The sequence below is a fragment of the Narcine bancroftii genome, chromosome 1, assembly GCF_036971445.1.
Source record: "Narcine bancroftii isolate sNarBan1 chromosome 1, sNarBan1.hap1, whole genome shotgun sequence".
NCBI lineage: Eukaryota > Metazoa > Chordata > Chondrichthyes > Torpediniformes > Narcinidae > Narcine > Narcine bancroftii.
Window position 1 is genome coordinate 320,066,504 of NC_091469.1, and position 19,611 is coordinate 320,086,114.

Genomic DNA, 19,611 nt, shown 5'->3' on the forward strand with positions numbered 1-19,611 from the left:
GAGCATTGGTATTCCCCCATACCAGACTGTGATGCAGCTGGTCAGCACATTTTCCACCACACATCTGTAGAAATTTGCCAGGGTTTCAGTGTCATACCAAACCTCCACAAACTCCTGAGGAAGTAGAGGCACAAGAAAGATCCTCTGAGATAGTGAGTCTAAAGAATTTAAATTTTCTCACCCTCTCCACCTCTGATCCCTGGATTGTATATCTGGTTTTCCCCTCTTGAACTCAACAATCAGCTCCTTGGTTTTGGTGACATTGAGTGTTGTTGGTGCTCCATTCAGCCACATTTTCAATCTCCCTCCTGTATGCTGACTCATCACCTTTCTTTATACGACCCACTACTGTGGTATAGTCAGCAAATTTGTAGGTGGTGCTCTTGTCTTTGAACAACTAATAATACTTCTCTATTTCTAAACATCAACTCTCTTGCAATGAAAATCAACATGCAATTTGCCTTCCTATCCACTGGCTGCACTTGTCTGCTACCCTTCTGACTTATATACAACACTAAGATCCCTCAACACTTTGTCATCTGCAGTTTTTCTTCATTTAGATAGTTGGTGTTTACATTTCTCTCTCATTACCATAGTGCATGAATTCACATCTCCCCACACCAAATCCTGTTTGCCATGCTTTCTCCCACTCACTAATCCTATCTACATCCTGATGCAGAGTCCAACTAGTAACACTGTAACAAGTGATCTCACATTTTATCATCAACACAATTGTGCCATTAAATTCTGATTAAAGTGTAAATCTTTCTTTCCAAAACTGACCCACTTGTCCATTTAGAAATTTTGATATAAACTTTGCGCAGAAAAAGGTCCATCATCCCTCTCATACTCAAATCCATCTTTTCCTCTCTTCTTGCAAACCAGCTAGTTTCTTCCCCTCCTGTATGCCAAATACCCTTTTTAAAAATTATATATGGAATCTCCTTCTAGAAATTTTGTAGGGATAGCATCCTCTTTAAATATGAGATCCTGTTCTGGGCATTGCACTCAAGTAAAAAATATAAGAGTTCAGAGGGGGCTCAGAAGAGATTTACTAAAAGTGGTTTAAGGAATGAGGGACTTTAGCTCTGTTAATAGATTGAAGGCGAGTTGCTTCTCTTGGAATGCATCTGTTAGAAATACAGTATTTGAAATCACTAAGTGTATAAGGAGAGAGTAATCTGCAGGAGGGTTATAAATCAAGAAACAAAGGATTAAGGTTATTTGTAAAAGATTGAAAAGCGTCAAAAATGTTTTGGGCAATGAGAGGCAGATTCAAAGGAGATGTGGATTAGTATGTGGAAAGAACATATTTGCAGGACTACGGACAGAGAGAGAGCAGGATACAAGGATAAACTGAATTCCTCTTGTAAGGAGTCTGAATGGTCTCCTTGTGTGCACTTCGCCATCACCATTTGCCAGAGGATTGAAAATGTTCTATTGTCTCCAAATATACAATCTTGAAAACTTTTCTGAGCACAATGCTTCATTCACCTTTCTGGTCAAAGAAGAAAACTCCAAACTTGCCTCATAACTAAAGTCTTTTGTGCCTGGCAACAACCCAGTAAGACCATCCAACTATTTGAGCCTTTTAAATTTGTAACAACACAATGTCCAGAATAGTCCACAATACTGTAAGTAAAGCCTAAGTAACAACTTTGATTTGTAGCACAATCCATTTTCTTTTATTATTCCAAAAACAATCCATCAAGGGAGAGGTTGTTTTTCTTTTATTATTCAATACACTTTGTTAACCATATAATAAATTTGTCCTTGCAATTAAATATTGTATGATATTGTTGGAATCAAGATTTGACTTGAAAAATCAAAAATAAAATGCAGATGGTGAAAATCTTTTTTCAATATTTTTATTGGTTTTTATCAAATAAATGTTCCATAGGTACATAACAATAAAATAAAGTATTAACAAATCTTGTACAGCAATAAAAATAGTACTGAGACCTATGTTACATTAAAAAGAAAGATAAAATGAAAAACACTAGACTAAATACCTAATTCAATCTCCTCCCTTTGGAGGCGACTGACTAATACAAACAGTCCACTACTAATAATAAGAAAAAAGGAAGGTAAACACTGAGTTCAAAAACCAAAAGCTACTTAATCTTACAAATTTTGAAAGTAACCCCATAATGAAACAAAGTTAAGATCCATTTCAGTAGTGGAACATCTAATTTTTCCCAAAGTCATACATGCCATCATATCGGACAATCATTGAGTATATGGGAAGGACAGCATTAAAATGGCCCTTCTTGTGATAAGGAAGGCGAGGGCAACTACATGGGATTGTGAAGCAGTTAGAATTAAACCACGTGGCCCACTATTTCAAAGAGAGCAAGAAAAGGATTTGCTATCAAATTAATATGAAGAACACAAGGTATGAAATAACCCTTCCCAAAGGTTGGAAAGAGAACATAACCAGAACATATGATACAGTGAACTTTCTTCAGTTATACATTTATCATATTTAGAAGAGAGATTAGAATAGAATTTAGCCATTGGACTGCGGAATAGTGGGCCTGGTGAGATGGTGAAAATCTGAAAATGCTGGAAGAGCTCAGCAGGTCATGCAGCATCTTTGGAAAGTAAAATTGTTCATGTTCAGATCCTGGATCCTTCAGCACTGAAAAACAAAATCAGGCTACTCTTCTACATGTTTCAAAATTGCCTTTCCTTTATATACTGCCTAATGAACAGTACTGCACACTTGCAATGAACTTGGTCCATCATGCTTTTGTCTATTTCACTATTCACTCTGACATTCGACATTTTCAACCATTTTTTAAAATTTAAATTTAGACATATAAAGCGGTAATAGGCCTTTCCAGCCCATGAGCCCGTGCCGCACCAATACCCCAATTAATTTACAACCCCTGTATGTTTTGAAGGGGGTAAATTGGAGCACCCAAATGAAACCCACTCAGACATGGGGAGAAAGTACAAAGATCTTAAAGACAGCACTAGTTTTGAACCCAGGTTGCTTGCACTGTAAAAGCATTGCACTAACCACTAAACTAACTGTGACACTCTTCATTAATATTTCCTACATTGCCAAGTCTTGGTCTCAATTTTTTCTTTCCCCAATATTTATAGTTGCTTGATAAAAGAATCATTAATTTACCAGGACATTGCTGGGAATCGAGGGTTTAAGTCATATGAGGTCTTTAGAGGCCCAGCGCTGACCTTATACCATGCGTAAAAGGACATGAAGTGAATGCTTAGTTTTTAACCCCTGGATAGATGATTCCAGGACTAGAGGGCATACATTTAAGGAAAAGATTAAGAGGGGCACAAAAGGCAACTTTTTCACTCAGTGGGTGGTTTGTATGTGGAATTGCAGAACCAGGCACAATAATGAGATTCAGAAGACATCTGTAGTAAAACACGAAATTCAAAAAACATCTAGACAGGAAGGATATGGACCAAATACAGACAAATGAGACGAGCCCAGAATGCCAACTTGGCCAGCAAAGACAAGATTGTCCCCATTTAGGTTACTTAAAATTCATAAAGGAATTTTTTTTTTTAAAAACCATCTGGAAAATTAGCTCGAGGGAGGTGGTTTTTTTTAAATTCCTCTCTGGGAGCAAAGGACGTGCACAGCCTGACCTGTTGTGATGGTCTCCTGCTCTTCATTTCATATATCCTACATTCTAACTGGTCCCATTCACTCATTGACCAGTTAACTTTGTTTACAGCTTTACTCCCATGGTCACACTGGTCTATACATTATCAAATATTTATTAACTACCTATTTTTTGTACTGTATTTATTATTAATTTTAATATATGCTATTGTAGTTGCTTTTGTTTTCATTAGATACCTGTTTGGCTGCAGCAAGGATATGTATAATGTGCATGACTATAAACTTATTATCAATATCCTCCCACATCCTACAGCTTCACAAGCTTGTTTCCTTTTTAGCCATGAGGAGTCCACGACTTGAAACATTGACTCAGCTTATTTTCATTCTTCACGATATGACCTGCTGAGTATTTCCAACTTTTTCTGTTTTTGTTTTGCATTTTCTACAATTGCATTTTTAGAAATGCAAATAAAATTTTGAATCAGAAACCTTTGATAGCTTCGGAAATTAAACCCCACTAATACTCCTGCGGCACTCGTATCCTTAAAGCCTGTTCTGCCATGGCTGATGAGAATGCAATGTGAACTCTGCCCACTGTGCTTTTCAACATTTTTTGCTCTTGTGCCTTAAAAATATTGAAAGACTATTTCCACCACTCTTTATGGAAGAAATTTCTAAGGAGATACAGCACTGAAAGATTTTGCCTTATTTTTGACTTAAACAAACAATCCCCCATTTTTAAACAGTGATCTCTCATTCATTTCCCCTAAAGAGGAAAAGCATTCTATCCACAACAATCCTGTTAAGGACCCACAAGATCGGTTTTGATGATTAAACCATCTGAGTGACCATTGTGAGTCATAACTACTCAGGCAATCAAAGTTTGGGGAGGGGTGGGAGGAAAGAAGTTCACATGTAGAGGAGACTTTAACTAATTATCAATGCCAGTACAAAATTTAAGGTAACAAGTGATCAGCTGACAAAACAGGAAATGCTGTTGACCAGTCAGTTTGCAAGTTTTTTGGTCACAAATGTGGGCCGCAATGATGGCGACTCCTTCCCAAGTAGTCAATGTGAATTAATTATTTTCACTATTCATATGCTACGACTGGGTAATATTTCTGTATATTCTGTAATATTTGCCTTATGGGAACATGTGAGTCAACCGCATGACAAAATACACTGTCTGTTCACATTTAATAATTCTCTGCAGAAATGGGGGAAAATAAACTGTGAAATCCCATACCGACAATTTTGAAACAAAGAATTTCCAATTTATACTTGTGTCTTTCTCCAATGGCCAGTTCAGCTAATAAAATCTGGAATATCTATGAGCTTTTACCCACTTAGTTAAGCAGAAACTTGGAACTCCTGGGCATTGGCCATAATCTCATTGGCACCACAAACCTCATTGGCACCACAAACCTCAAAATATCCAATGAAAACAGGAAGCCTCCACACATGCAGAAGATAATGCCTGGTGCATTTTCATTTGATACAGTGACTTCAGTGTTTGTCACTCATTAGGCATTCAATCTCAGGGGCAGCCAATGAGCGTGGGATGGAGACTCACCAGCTGTCAAAGGTATTCTGGGGAGTACCTGACATTAATGCTTGGATGGACTATATGATGCACTGGGCTTCTCAGCAAGAGACTACACCTGAGGACTTGCTGCAAGAGAGAACATGTTACAAGGGCAAGGGACTGACAAGCAAAGTCAATAGAAGACATCTCCTCCAATGTCTTGTGTTTGAACAGCAGAATAATAAATACATGTATGTTCATCAGCAACTTTCCTCGAGTCAGCCTTGTAATGGATAAATATTGGGAGGAAAATGGTAAGATTAGTGTGGGTTACATATACACACATTTTAAAACAGATCTTATTTGAAATACTAAGAATTCATATTCAGTAACATTGCAGAAACTTTGGAGAATACCAAAGCACATTTCACAAGTAGGTGCTAATTGAAATGACGTCATGAAATGAATAGACCATTGTCTTGGAGGAGACAAACTGACTGTTTGCAAGTACCTACAGAGTACTCACAAAAAGGATAGCTCCTGTTGTTTGCTGAAGAAGGTGGGGGTTTTTGCAAGTGAGAGTCACATTGGGCTTCCTGACAGTTGGAGAGAGAGGGGACAAGCTCTCTCAGCCAGTGTGTGTGTGACACTGAAGGAGACTGAACAGTCACGGCTAAAACAAGCCAGGAAAAGCTGGTGGTATTCTCTTGGAATAAGAGGAACAGAAAGGAACTCTGTGATAGCCTGAAAGAGGTTACCATCTGGAGAACCCTGATGGGGCAAATTTCATCAGCGAGACAATTTTTTAAATATTTTTTTTTTATTTTACACACTGTGAACCATATCAACCAAAATATATACAAATGTTTCTTATTAAATATACACAGTGGCATTTTCTCCATTTTTCCCCTTTCCCTCCCTCCCCTCTTCCCACCCCACTCCAAAACCCATAAATATTCAACAAATACAATACAGTAAAACCATAAAACAATATCTTTACACAAAGGAAAATAAACAAGAAAAATGCATCATCTATTTTTACACACTGAATCAAGTCGTTTTGTCTTCTTATCATTTTAGGGGATGGAGGTCCGAGGCAAGCCCTCTATGTTATGTTCCATGTATTGTTCCCAAATTTGTTCAAACAATGTGTTTTTATTTTTTAAATTATATGTTATTTTTTCCAATGGAATACATTTATTCATTTCCATGTACCATTGCTGTATTCTCATTTTCCAAGGTGACATTATACATTTTTTTGCTACTGCTAAGGCTATCATAATGAAACTTTTTTGCGTTTTATCCAATTTGAGGCCTAATTCTTTACTTCTTATGTTACTTAAAAGAAAGATCTCTGGATTTTTTTGTGATTTTATTTAATATCTGATTTAGTTCTTCCCAAAACGTATTCACTTTCTCACATGCCCAAATTGCATGTATTGTTGTTCCCATTTCCTTCTTATAGCATTCTTTTAATTTTTGAGGAGTGATTATATACCGTGTAACCAATTATACTGTATCATGCGTAACCTTGTGTTCATTGTATTCTTTATAGTTCCAGAACATAACTTTTCCCATGCTTCATTTTTTATCTTTATGTTTAAATCCTTTTCCCACTTTTGTTTAGGTTTATAGCTTATTTCATCATTTTCCTTATCTTGCAGCTTAATGTACATGTTCGTTATAAATCTTTTAATTATCATTGGGTCTGTAATCACATATTCAAAGCTGCTTCCTTCTGGTAATCTCAATGTTTCCCAATTGATCCTTTAAATAAGCTTTCAGTTGATGACATGCAAACATTGTACCATGAGTTATTCCATATTTGTACTTCAACTGTTCAAATGTTAATAAATTATTTCCCAAAAAACAATTTTCTATTCTTTTGATTCTTTTTCTCTCCCATTCTCTAAAGGAAAGGTTATCTATTGTAAAAGGGATTAGTGGATTTTGTGTCAATAATAATTTTGCTATTTGGTAATTCGTTTTTTTCCGTTCTAAGTGGATCTTCTTCCATATATTAAGTAAATGATGTAATACTGGTGAACTTTTATATTGCACCAACTTTTCATCCCACTTATAAAGTATATGTTCTGATATCTTCTCTCCTATTTTATCTAGTTCTATCTTAGCCCAGTCTGGTTTTTCCCTTGTCTGGTAAAAATCTGAAAAATACCTTAATTGTGTGCGGCTCTATAATAATTTCTAAAGTTTTGTAACTGCAAACCATCTTGGTTATACCTCTCTGTTAATTTATCTAAAGCTACCCTCGGATTCCTCCCTTTCCACAAAAATTTCCTTACTATTCTCTTTAGTTCATTAAATAATTTCTGTTAAGGGAATTGGTAACGTTTGAAATAAGTATTGTATCCTTGGGAACACATTCATTTTAATGCAGTTTACCCTCCATATCAACGTTAGCGGTAATTCTTTCCAATGTTCTAAGTCTTCCTGCAATTTCTTTATTAGTGGCCGATAATTTAGTTTGTACAAGTGGCTTAAGTTATTATCTAACCTGATCCCTAGGTATCAGATTGCTTGTGCTTGCCATTTAAATGGAGATTTTTTTAAAATTCGGTATAATCCGCATTACTCATTGGCATCACTTCACTTTTCTTTGTGTTGATGTTGTACCCCGATATTTCTCCATATTACTTCAATTTCTTATGTAATTCTTTTATTGATATCTCTGGTTATGTTATGTATACTATGATGTCATCTGCAAATAAGCTGATTTTATACTCCTTCTCCTTTATTTTTATCCCTTTAATTTATTTTATCAGTTCTACCAATGGTTCTATTGCTAAGGCGAACAATGAGGGGGATAATGGACATCCCTGTCTCGTTGACCTACTTAATTTAAATTGGTTCAATACATATCCATTTACTGCTACCTTTGCCATTATACAATGCTTTAATCCAATTAATATATTTTTCTGGTAGATTGAACTTCTGTAATACTCTAAATAAGTAGTTCCACTCAACTAACTCTGTCAAAGGTTTTTTCTGCGTTTAGAGCAACAGCTCTAAAATAAGAAACTGTTGGTTTCTTATTTCCTTGAACTGCATGAATTAGATTAATAAGTTTACAGACATTATCCGCTGTTCATCTTTTCTTAATAAATCCAATTTGATCTTGTTTTACTATTCTTGGTACACAGTTGGCCAATCTGTTTGCTAGTAATTTCACTATTATCTTATAATCTGAGTTAAGTAGAGATATTGGTCTATATGATGCTCGTGTTAATGGATCCTTCCCCGTCTTCGGTATTACTGTAATAATTGCTGTCTTACATGAACTGGCAAGTTCTGTCTTTCTTCTACCTGGTTCATTACTTCCAAGAGAGGAACAATTAATAACTCTTTAAATGTTTTATAAAATTCTATTGGAAATCCATCCTCTCCTAGATCAGCGAGACATTGAGGTGACTAATGGTGGTACATTGTGGACTAATTGTGGACATCCTGGAACAACAAATATTTCTCTCTGCAAACCCTACAAGAACCTTCCTGAGCAGTAAACATTTACCTTTCGAGCACCAAAGCCTGTTGAACTTTATACACGTTAAATTCTATGCACAGTATAAGAATTGCCTGCATCCAGAGAACTTGGAAGAAAAAGTGAGATTGAGAACTTTTCTTAAATTTACACACATATCATGCACGTGCGCTTAGAATTAGAAGGGGGTTAAAGTTAGTTTAGTTAATAGAGATAAGTTAAAGTTTGATTCTGTTTTCATGTTTAAAGATAATTAAAAACAACTTTTGTTTAAGTAACTACTTGTCTTGATGAATGTCTATTGCTGCTGGTTTTGGGGTCCTTTGGGCTCTTAACATTCTACATCAAAGGTGAAATATTTAAATGCTTTTATCCGAGGGGAGGGTAGGTGGGAAAAACATACAAGGTAAGAAAATAGAGTTGTGTGATCACGATACAAAGAAAATTAAACTTAACCACGATCTTAACTACTTAAAGTCATACATTAGGTGCCTTCAACAATTAAGGTTACTGGGTCACTGTGACCCTGTCTGGATTTGAAATTACCGCATACCTGTATTTATTATGCAACTACTGAACAGTTCATCGGATCAAAATCACGAGTGCCAAAATTGATTTCTGACCAGTCAATGGACAAAAATCCAGTGTTGCAACAACATGGATTAGAAAATTAATTTAGACCACATGCTTTCAAAGTTTGTATGCATTAAAATGTCACCCTTCAGATCCAAAATTTGTCTGAAGAGGGCATGCAAAAATCATTGAGGGTCCCTTCTACCCTGCACATGGCATGTTTCAGCTGCTCCGATCGGGAGCATCAGAGCCAGCACCACCAGGTTGAGGAATAGCTTCTTCCACGGCCAGAATGATGAATGACTAAAGGAACTGCTCACATTCACCATTCGTGACTCACATATTCATGAATCAATATTTATTTATATATATGAATACTTGTCCTGCGTGTGTATTGTTTTTCTATATGCGTGTTATGTCTAGTTGTGTGCCTGCAAGTCTTGCACCAAGGACTGGAGAACATTATTTAATCGAATGGTACTTGTGCAATCAGATGACAATAAACTTGACTGGAAATTACAGTTCCCAAAAAGCCAATCTACTTCTAAATTTTCAGCAAATAGTTTCTTTTTTTTAAAAAATCCTCTTAATCCTTCCTTTTTTCTTATTTCTCTGGAAAAGTTCTACCCAGACAAATTGGGGTTCTACAGGCAAGAGGGCCAGTCAGCTGTTTGCTAATGCATCATTCTTCAGGCATAAAAGTCAACAGAATTCAGTGGTGAGCAGGGTGCTGCAGGGGTCGATACCGGGCCTGCAACTGTTCACAATATACATTAACAATCTGGAAGAGATGACAGAGTGTAGTGCATAAAAGTTTGCTGACAACACTAAATTGAGTGCAAAAGCAAATTGTGCAGAGGATATGGATAGTCTGCAGAGATATAGATAGATTAAATGAGTAGGCAAAGGTCTGGCAGATGGAGTACAAAGTTGGTAAATGTGAGGTTATTCACCTTAAATGGAAAAAGATGGAAGATCAGAATATTATTTAAATGGCAAGCGATTACAGCATGCTGCTGCGCAGAAGGACTTGGGAGGGCTTGTGCAAAAATCACAAAAGGTTGGCTTGCAAGTGCAGCAGGCTATTAAGGAGCCAAATGGAATGCTGGTCTTCAATGCAAGAGGGATTGAATTTAGGAGCAGGGAGGTTATGCTACAACTGTACAAGATAATGGTGAGGCCGAATCTGGAGTACTGCATTCAGTTCTGTTCTCCGTACTTAAGGATATGCTAGCTTTGGAACCAATGCAGAGGAGATTCAGGTTGATTCCAGAGATAGAGGCATCTGGGACTGAACTTGTTGGAATTTAGAAGAATGAGAGGAGCTCATAAAAACATAAAATTATGAAAGGCATAGATAAGAGAGGTAAGTAAATTGTTTCCATTAGTTGGGCAGACTAGAACTAAGGGACATCGACTCAAGATTCATGGTAATAGATTTAGGACAGAGATGAGGAGGTACTTTTCTGAGAGGATGGTGAATCTGTGGAATTCACTGCCCAGTGAAACAGTAAAGGGGACCACAGTAAATATATTTAAGATAAGGTTAAATATCTTAAATATTTAAGATATTAAATATTAAGGATATTTAATAAGGATGTATTGTTTTACAATAGCATTTCATTGCATATGTGTCAGTGCCATGTTTATAATTGGCAACATCAATGAAGTGACAAATCATGACCTGATGGGAGCTATTAAGCTGCCTTAACAAGTGCTCCAGCTTTTATACCAATCTCAACAGAGAAACTATTTCCTCTTCTCCATTTGACAATTCTATAACCAAACTCCCAGTGGTCACAGTTGGAGGAGCACAAAGTAATGGATACAAAGCAAAAACAGGGAGCAACAAGACCATAGACCTGAATTTCAGAACCTCTTATTCCTGTTTTAAGAGAGCAGGCAGTTCAAAATAAGAATAGAAATACTGAAAAATACTTGGCAAATCTGATAAAAAGTGATTAACCTGACACTGTTTCTCTTTTCTGCTGCCTGGCCTGCTACATGTTTTTGATAGGATGGTCTTCCAAACCTCCCTGACCTTTGAAAGGTCCCAGCAGGATGGAAAGCAACAAATTTGAGAAAGCCAAGCAGTCAAAAGTATTGAACTGCAGGTCCATTAACCTTATGACACTGGTTAGGAAATTGTTGAAAACCATTATAGCAAATTTGATGACAAAACTACAGGAAATTAGATAAAGTATGAAGGATTGTATGAAGAAATAGCATTTAACAATTCTATTATTGAAGATAGCAGTGGATAAAGGGAAACTATCTTGCTGAATGACTCTTGGAAGTTCAAATCCAATGTGGCACCACGTTACAGGTTAGTGCACAAGAAAAAAAAAACCTCATGACAACATTGATATGGAAAAAAGACTGGGTTCCAGAGAAGGAATAGTAAAACCTGTCATTTGTAAGGTGTCAAGGTGGAATGGAAGAGCAGACTCCAGAAAATTTATTGTTCATATTTTATTTTGTAGATCCTGCACTCATTTTCTAAATAATCACCATCAATAACCCAGATTCAAACCATTCAACTTGTTTATTTTACCTCTCTAAAAGCTGACAGGTACCAAACGTCAATCATTATACAATACAGATCAGTCCATTAGACTTGAAGTCTTCTTCTATTGACAGCTGTTACTTAAAGCTTGAACTTTTAAATCGTATTTGGAAATACACCATAGACTTAAGCAATAATTGGCAGAGGGCAAGATTTGATGACTTTACCCCCCCCCCCTCCCCCCCCTCCCGTACAAACAGAGCTGCTTGGTGCATATCAAACGCGAATGCTTTTTACATTTTCAAAGCAGAACTTAGATGATATCGAGGTCAAAGGAGCAAGTTGAGCAAGTGCTGGAAGAGGGACGCTGGATCATACCAGCCGACTGCATCACTTGGACATGCCACACTCACAGAAGAGCTTTACTTCCAACTTCGCACACAGTTAAAACAGGGCTCGACAGGGGAGCCCACAAACTAACTGGGGCGCTGCGAGTCGCCGTCCTCGGGAGTGTACCTACCCGCAGGTGGGTGCCCCGCTTTGGTCTCCACTTTCTCCTTGGGAGGGGAAGACATCGCCGCCGCCCCTCTTTCTCTCTCACTCTCACACTCTCTCTCTCTCTGTGCTCCCGGACGCCCCACACCTCCAAGTTGACAACGTGGCGGCACAAATGCAGCGGCCCACCGCGCATGCGCCCAAGCACCCACCCAGCTGGATGGTGCGTCACACGCCGAGAGGGCGCGGCGAGTGGTGACGACCGGCGGCGGCGGTTGGAGGGAGGCGGGGAGCGGTGAGGAGAAAGGAGGAGCCATGTTCCCTCCAAGTTTCAGTGCTCAGTGATGTGGTGACAGGGTTTTTTCCCTGTGACCCAAGTATGTGTGCAATGTTTCTTATCTTTTCTTTCTTTTGGCTTGGCTTCGCGGACGAAGATTTATGGAAGGGGTTAAAAAGTCCAGGTCAGCTGCAGGCTCGTTTGTGGCTGACAAGTCCGATGCGGGACAGGCATGTGAGAGATGGGAAAATTGATCTAAAATTATGAACATGGAAGAAACTAAAGTTCATCAGTTAATGGCTGTAACCAGTTCAAACAGGATAAGCTTGGGGGTTAGGATGCAGGAAAGCAGAGTCAGCACGATTAACATAAGAATCTTCTAGTCTTTGTGACAAGACCATAAGACTAAGAAAAGGAATGGTAAGGTACAATAGAATGTAGGAAGTTGAGGTAGTCTGGATCAGATAAGGGTCTCCTAGCCCTGGACAGAAGTACCAAGTCATACATTTCTAATTAGCTAACCATACACAGATTTATACATATGAAATTAGCCAACCCTAGATAGAATGAGTCAACTCTGCATATCAAGAGACTGTAGCCCAGAGAATCAGGAAGGTGTGAATAAGGACAATGACATGATGGGGCACCCACAGGATACCCCCTGGTCCTCCAAGTGTACTGAAACTGCACGTAGGCAGGAAGGATTACCTATGCCAAACCCATCCAGGGGGCAGAAGAATGTAGGGGGGAGGGCATTCTGATACTGAAATTGACTGTATAAAAGTTGGGTGAGTCCCAGTATGTGTGTGTATTCCCAGGGTAAGGGGAAGCACCCAACTTTGCATTGTTGTAGTAATAAATGTTCTTTGTTCTCAATTTTTGTCTCGAGCAATTTCTTTAAAGGTACTTTAATTTCTAACAAATGGGGGCTCGTCCGGGATCACACTCCCTCCACTGACAGAGTGCCCCGACGACGAGAGTAGGTGCACCCCGGCTGATTCAGCTGGACTCACGGGCGACGGGTGGCTGGTCAGTGGAAGAAGCGAGTGATATCCGAGAAGAGGCATTGAGAACAAACGGCGGAAGGACGCGCGCTAGAGCAGTACTGCCAGAACTCGGTAAGAGTATTTTACTTGTTCCTAAGCATGGGAATAGCGGGCAGTAGAGATGAGAGTCCTGACACAGGATGTGAACACCAGATAGCTACGTACAGCCCGCTTGGGTTGATGTTATCTGAGTGGGGCACAGGAAAGACCCGTGGTAAAGAGAAACTGACGATGGTCAGGTATTGTTGTATTGAATGGGTTAAATACCCGGTTAAAGGGAGCTCCGTGTACTGGCCAAAATTCGGATCCGAGGATGAATGGATGTGTGAAGCTTTGAACCTATGGCTCTATCAAAACCAGAAAGACAATGTTGAGAGCAGGGAATATGCAGCCTGCTGGCTCAAGGGATCCATTGAACAGCTGGTTTTGAATGAGAAAGAATTCAGGGATAAGAGAGAGGAGGAACCTCTTGTCCCTGAACCACAGGGTTGGGATGTGTTACATTCCCTCCCTCCACCCTATGTTCCTCCTATGCCAGCTCCTATCTTTCCTTCCCCTCCTATTACCTACCCTTCTGCACCTCCCACTCCTCCCCTACCACTAGAGAAGAAAGAGGAGAACCGGAGTGGTATGGTGACTCGCTCACAAAGCGCTCGATTACCACCTCCGTTAACAGTAGAGGTAGAACATTGTAACTCAGAACAGCGTGAGACCCCTCAGGAAGAAGTGGCAGAACCCTGCGATTTACTCCTCAGGGAACAGGAACACAAATCTAAGAAACCAGAAATTAGCTGGATGCGACCCCTACGGGAGGTTCCCGTAGGAGAAGGTCTTGGGTTCGTAAATGTGCCCCTGACCAGCACTGAAGTACGTAATTTTAAGAAAGAATTAATCTCCCTGATAGAAGATCCCCAGGGATGTGCCGAACAGTTAGACCAATTTTTGGGACCAAATTTGTATACTTGGGAGGAATTAACAGCCATCTTTAAGACTTTGTTTACCTTAGATGAGCGGGGAATGATCCGACAGGCAGGCATTAAAGCATGGGATAAGGAACACCAAGGGGGACACGAGGCGATCCCTGGAGAAGCCAAATTCCCTCTCACAAAACCTAATTGGGACAAAAATACCAGTGCTGGCCGCACACTGATGGAGGAATATAGGATTAATTTGATCAAAGGAATCAAGGAATCTGTCCCCAAAGGACAGAACTTCAAAAAAGCCTTTGAGGTTCCCCAAGGTCCTGAGGAGACCCCCTCTGCATTTCTCAATAGATTGCGCACGGCAATTCAACAATACGGGGGTCTCGACAGAATCCCCAGCAGGGGAGCAATTGGTTCTAACGGGTTTCGTTACCAACTCAGCCCCAGACATCAGAAGAAAGTTACAAAAGACAGAAAATTGGCACGAGCAAGGAATTACCCAGTTACTGCAGATTGCTCAGAGAGCATTTGTACAGAGGGCAGAGGATAAACAAAAAGGGAAAGCTAAAATTCTATTACAAACAGTCAAAGGAATAGTAGCTGACCATCACGAAAAAGATAAGGATTACTGGCCAACTTCTGTACGAGGTGAGGGGAGCCATGGGTGGGGAGGTGGAGACCCCAGCAGGTGGAGGAGTAGAGGAGGATTCCGGGGACGACGTATGCCCCCTAGAAATTTTGGGAAACGGGACCCCTCATTTGTTTTCATTGTAGAAAGGAAGGGCACTTTAAAAAGGAATGCCCACTGCGAGCAATGGACACACGTTCCTATGCCTTGATGGAAGCTGATCACGAATAGGGGGGTCACGGTTCTCAATTAATACATACCGTGGGGCTGCAAGGAGAACCGTTAGTTAATTTATGCATAGGACCCCACAGGGATAAGATGACATTTCTGGTCGATTCTGGAGCTGCCCGATCTAGCGTTCTATACCAACCCCAGGGGGTGAAAATAGAAGGGACAGTTACAGTTTCTGGGGTAGGAGGACGAGACTTTCCAGTCCCGGTATTGCGAGAAGTCAGTATTCAAATGGGAGATAAGATCATAATTGAGGATCTTCTATTACTTCCCCAAGCCGGAGTATGCTTGCTAGGAAGGGATCTACAGGACCAATTGGCTATCGGTACTCGACCTCTACAATCAGGCATTGGAGTACAATTCTATGTTTTAAACGAAGAAGATCGCAAACTAATAAATCCAAGAGTATGGGCAGGGAATGGAAATAGAGGAATCCTTGATATTCCTCCGCTACAAGTCACGCTAAAAGATACTCAACGAATTGTTAGACAGAAACAGTACCCAATTCCGATGGCTGGCCGGAAAGGTTTACAGCCCGTAATTGACCAGTTGATTCAAGACGGTATACTCGAACCCTGTATGTCTCCCTTTAATACCCCGATTTTACCTGTTCAAAAGCCAGACGGCACCTACCGCCTAGTACAGGACATGAGGGAGCTTAACAAATTCATTCTTGCCCGTCACCCGGTTGTACCCAACCCTTATACCATCATGAGTAAAATTGACCCCCATAATCAATGGTTTAGTGTCATTGATTTAAAGGATGCATTCTGGACTTGTCCATTAGCCACAGAAAGCAGAGACATGTTCGCCTTTGAATGGGAGAACCACTTTACTGGCCGTAAAAACCAATACCGGTGGACTGTCCTTCCCCAAGGCTTTACAGAATCGCCCAATTTATTTGGTCAAGTCTTAGAGCGGGTATTAGATGAAGCTCCTAAGATAGAAAATTGCCAACTCATACAGTATGTGGATGACTTGCTAATTACTGCAAGAACACAAGAATTAGCTAAAGATTTTACGGTAGCACTTTTAAATTTTCTGGAGAAGAAAGGTCTGAGAGTCAGTGAGTCCAAATTACAATTTGTACAATCCGAGGTCAAATACTTAGGTCATCTAGTTAGTCAAGGAACCAGGAAAATTAGCCCAGAAAGAATAACTGGTATTATACAGATCCCCCCTCCCAAAAATGCCCAAGAACTCAGGAAATTCCTCGGGTTAGTGGGATTCTGTAGAATATGGATAGAAAATTATTCGATTCTGGTCAAATTTCTTTATGATAAGATTTCCAGTATAAGAACCGAAACCCTTGACTGGACGGATGAAGAGATTGAAAAATTCAACTTTGTTAAACGGTGCCTAACGAGTGCCCCAGTTTTAGCGCTGCCCGACCTAAACAAAACCTTTGATTTGTACACTAATACCAAAGCTGGAACAGCCACTGGAGTGCTCACCCAGAGCAGGGCTGGCTATAGACAACCAGTGGCTTTCCTGTCAAAGCTTTTAGACCCCGTTTGTCGCAGCTGGCCAGAATGTATACAAGCCGTAGCAGCCACTGCAATTTTGGTGGAAGAAGGACGAAAGATTACTTTCGGTGCCCCTATGATAGTGCATACCCCTCATACAGTCCGCAATATTCTATTGCAGCGGGCTGGAAGGTGGCTCACGGATTCGAGAATCTTAAAATACGAAACGATACTAATGGACAGCAATGATTTGACCTTAATTACAACCAAAACTCTCAACCCAGCAGCCTTCCTCATCTCTCCAACTAATGACCAGCCTTTGGACAATTTAGAACATGTGTGCTCAGAGGTTATCGACTTACAAACAAAAATTAGGGAAGACCTAACCGATGTCCCTTTAACTGAAGGGGAAAAATTGTTTATTGATGGTTCTTCACGTTGTATTGCAGGAACCCGCTATAGCGGGTATAGTGTAGTGGACGGTAAACAGGAACTGGTGATCGAAGCTGGTCGCCTCCCTGGTCATTGGTCAGCACAATCCTGTGAGCTATATGCCCTCTGTAGAGCACTCCACGAACTAGAGAACAAGGTAGGAACGATCTACACTGATTCTAAATATGCTTTTGGTGTAGTCCATACCTTCGGTAAGATATGGAAAGAAAGAGGGATGATAACTGGCAAAGGACAAAAGTTAGCCCATGAACAGTTAATTACCCAATCCCTAGAGGCTTTAACACTCCCGTCCGATATTGCCATTGTACATGTGCGGGGACATCAGACTGGTAACAGTCCTGAAGCTAGAGGAAACAGGCAGGCTGATGCAGCTGCCAAACAGGCGGCATTAGCAGAAAAGATTCACATATACCAGCTACTACCCACGCCGATAGAGATTAAAAAGAATCCCATCTTTTCACGGGAAGAGGAGGTCGCAATGAGAGATAAGGGATTTTACCAGACTGCCGACGGGTTGTGGTGGACAGTAGACGGACGGCAAGTTATTAACAAAGCCATAGCCCGCCAAGTCATAGATCAGTTACATCAACAAACACATTAGGGAACCCAGTCCCTTGTTGATGCCTTTGCACGTTCCCTTCACTGCCCTGGCATATACAATATTACTAAATTTGCTACTCGATCTTGTCCCATTTGTCAAAGGGTTAATAAGAAATCGATGCGCCAAGTAATACCTGGCGGTCGCGACATTGCCGTTCGCCCGTTCCAGCGCATACAAATAGACTTTACTGAACTTCCTAAGATTGGTATTTACAAATTTCTCCTTGTCATGGTCGATCATTTTACAAGATGGGTTGAAGCTTTTCCTACCCCGAATGATCGTGCCAACACTGTCATCCGAATACTCATTGAATGTGTCATTCCACGATACGGTATGATGCAGACCGTTGATTCAGATAGAGGTACGCATTTCACCTCTAAGATTCTACAGGGTGTCTGCAAGAACTTAGGAATAGAATGGCAACTACATACCCCATGGCATCCCCAAAGTTCGGGTCGAGTCGAACGTATGAATCAAACATTGAAACTCCAACTCACTCGACTTCATGAAGAGACTGGTCTTTCCTGGATTAAATCATTACCATTAGCCCTGATTAGAATTCGGACAGCACCTCGTAAAGATCTTGCAGTCTCACCGTATGAGATGATGTTTGGGCTCCCATTTATGGGGTTCCACACTGATTCTCCCATTCCTGAAGCTAATGACCAATACATTTCTAAATTTTTACGAGGGCTTTCTACTTCCATCCAAGATTTAAAACAAAAAGGACTCTTAGCCCAAACACCACCCTTAGACTTTCCTATACATTCTATTAAACCTGGTGATTGGGTTTATGTAAAAGCATGGCAAGAGGATCAACTAAAACCTGCCTGGGATGGTCCCTTCTGTGTACTTCTAATTACAGACACCGCAGTAAGAACAAGAGAGAAAGGCTGGACCCACATTCAAAGAATTAAACCAGCTTCTGAACCACAACATCACGACACACAGATTCAAACCCCAACCTGGCGTGCAGTTCCTCATCCATCAGACCTGAAACTTACACTGCGCCGTGACAAAGTGCCGTAATGTTACATTTTTTTCGTATTTTAATGGTTTATTCAGTTATTGTTGTATTCTTTATTGCCGTATTTTTATGGGTTTTACATTTATTGTCGTGTTTTAATGGTTTATTCAGTTATTCAGTCAACCAGTTTACCTATCTCGGCTGCACCATTTCATCAGATGCAAGGAACGACAACGAGATAGACAACAGACTCGCCAAGGCAAATAGCGCATTTGGAAGACTACACAAAAGAGTCTGGAAAAACAACCAACTGAAAAACCTCACAAAGATAAGCGTATACAGAGCCGTTGTCATACCCACTCTCCTGTTCGGCTCCGAATCATGGGTCCTCTACCGGCACCACCTACGGCTCCTAGAACGCTTCCACCAGCGTTGTCTCCGCTCCATCCTCAACATCCATTGGAGCGCTTACACCCCTAACGTCGAAGTACTCGAGATGGCAGAGGTCGACAGCATCGAGTCCACGCTGCTGAAGATCCAGCTGCGCTGGATGGGTCACGTCTCCAGAATGGAGGACCATCGCCTTCCCAAGATCGTGTTATATGGCGAGCTCTCCACTGGCCACCGTGACAGAGGTGCACCAAAGAAAAGGTACAAGGACTGCCTAAAGAAATCTCTTGGTGCCTGCCACATTGACCACCGCCAGTGGGCTGATAACGCCTCAAACCGTGCATCTTGGCGCCTCACAGTTTGGCGGGCAGCAACCTCCTTTGAAGAAGACCGCAGAGCCCACCTCACTGACAAAAGGCAAAGGAGG

At 40.5% G+C, this 19,611-nt stretch overlaps 2 protein-coding genes across 9 annotated transcripts in view; one reads left to right on the forward strand and one right to left on the reverse strand.

Annotated features, from left to right (window-relative positions):
- dap (death-associated protein) overlaps positions 1–12,405 on the reverse strand; it is a 99,723-nt gene extending 87,318 nt beyond the window's left edge. The window contains exon 1 of the mRNA XM_069907187.1: positions 12,228–12,405. Within this exon, the coding sequence (XP_069763288.1) occupies positions 12,228–12,282 (55 nt within the window). The 5' untranslated portion in view covers positions 12,283–12,405. The remainder of the gene's footprint in view (positions 1–12,227) is intronic.
- Positions 1–19,611, forward strand: part of LOC138747657 (uncharacterized) — a 123,916-nt gene that overhangs the window by 52,537 nt on the left and 51,768 nt on the right. For 2 of the 8 annotated variants that reach the window (XR_011347594.1, XR_011347599.1), the window contains exon 3: positions 17,223–17,362. The exons of 3 other annotated variants lie outside the window; for them this stretch is intronic. Coding sequence is in view for 1 of the 5 variants with exons in the window: in XM_069907100.1 (XP_069763201.1) it covers positions 17,223–17,827 (605 nt within the window). In the remaining 4 variants the exon portion in view is untranslated. Of the gene's footprint in view, positions 1–12,233; positions 12,580–17,222; positions 18,683–18,965; positions 19,359–19,611 lie in introns of those variants that run through there. 3 more of the 8 variants (XR_011347596.1, XR_011347603.1, XM_069907100.1) reach the window with 3 other exon arrangements.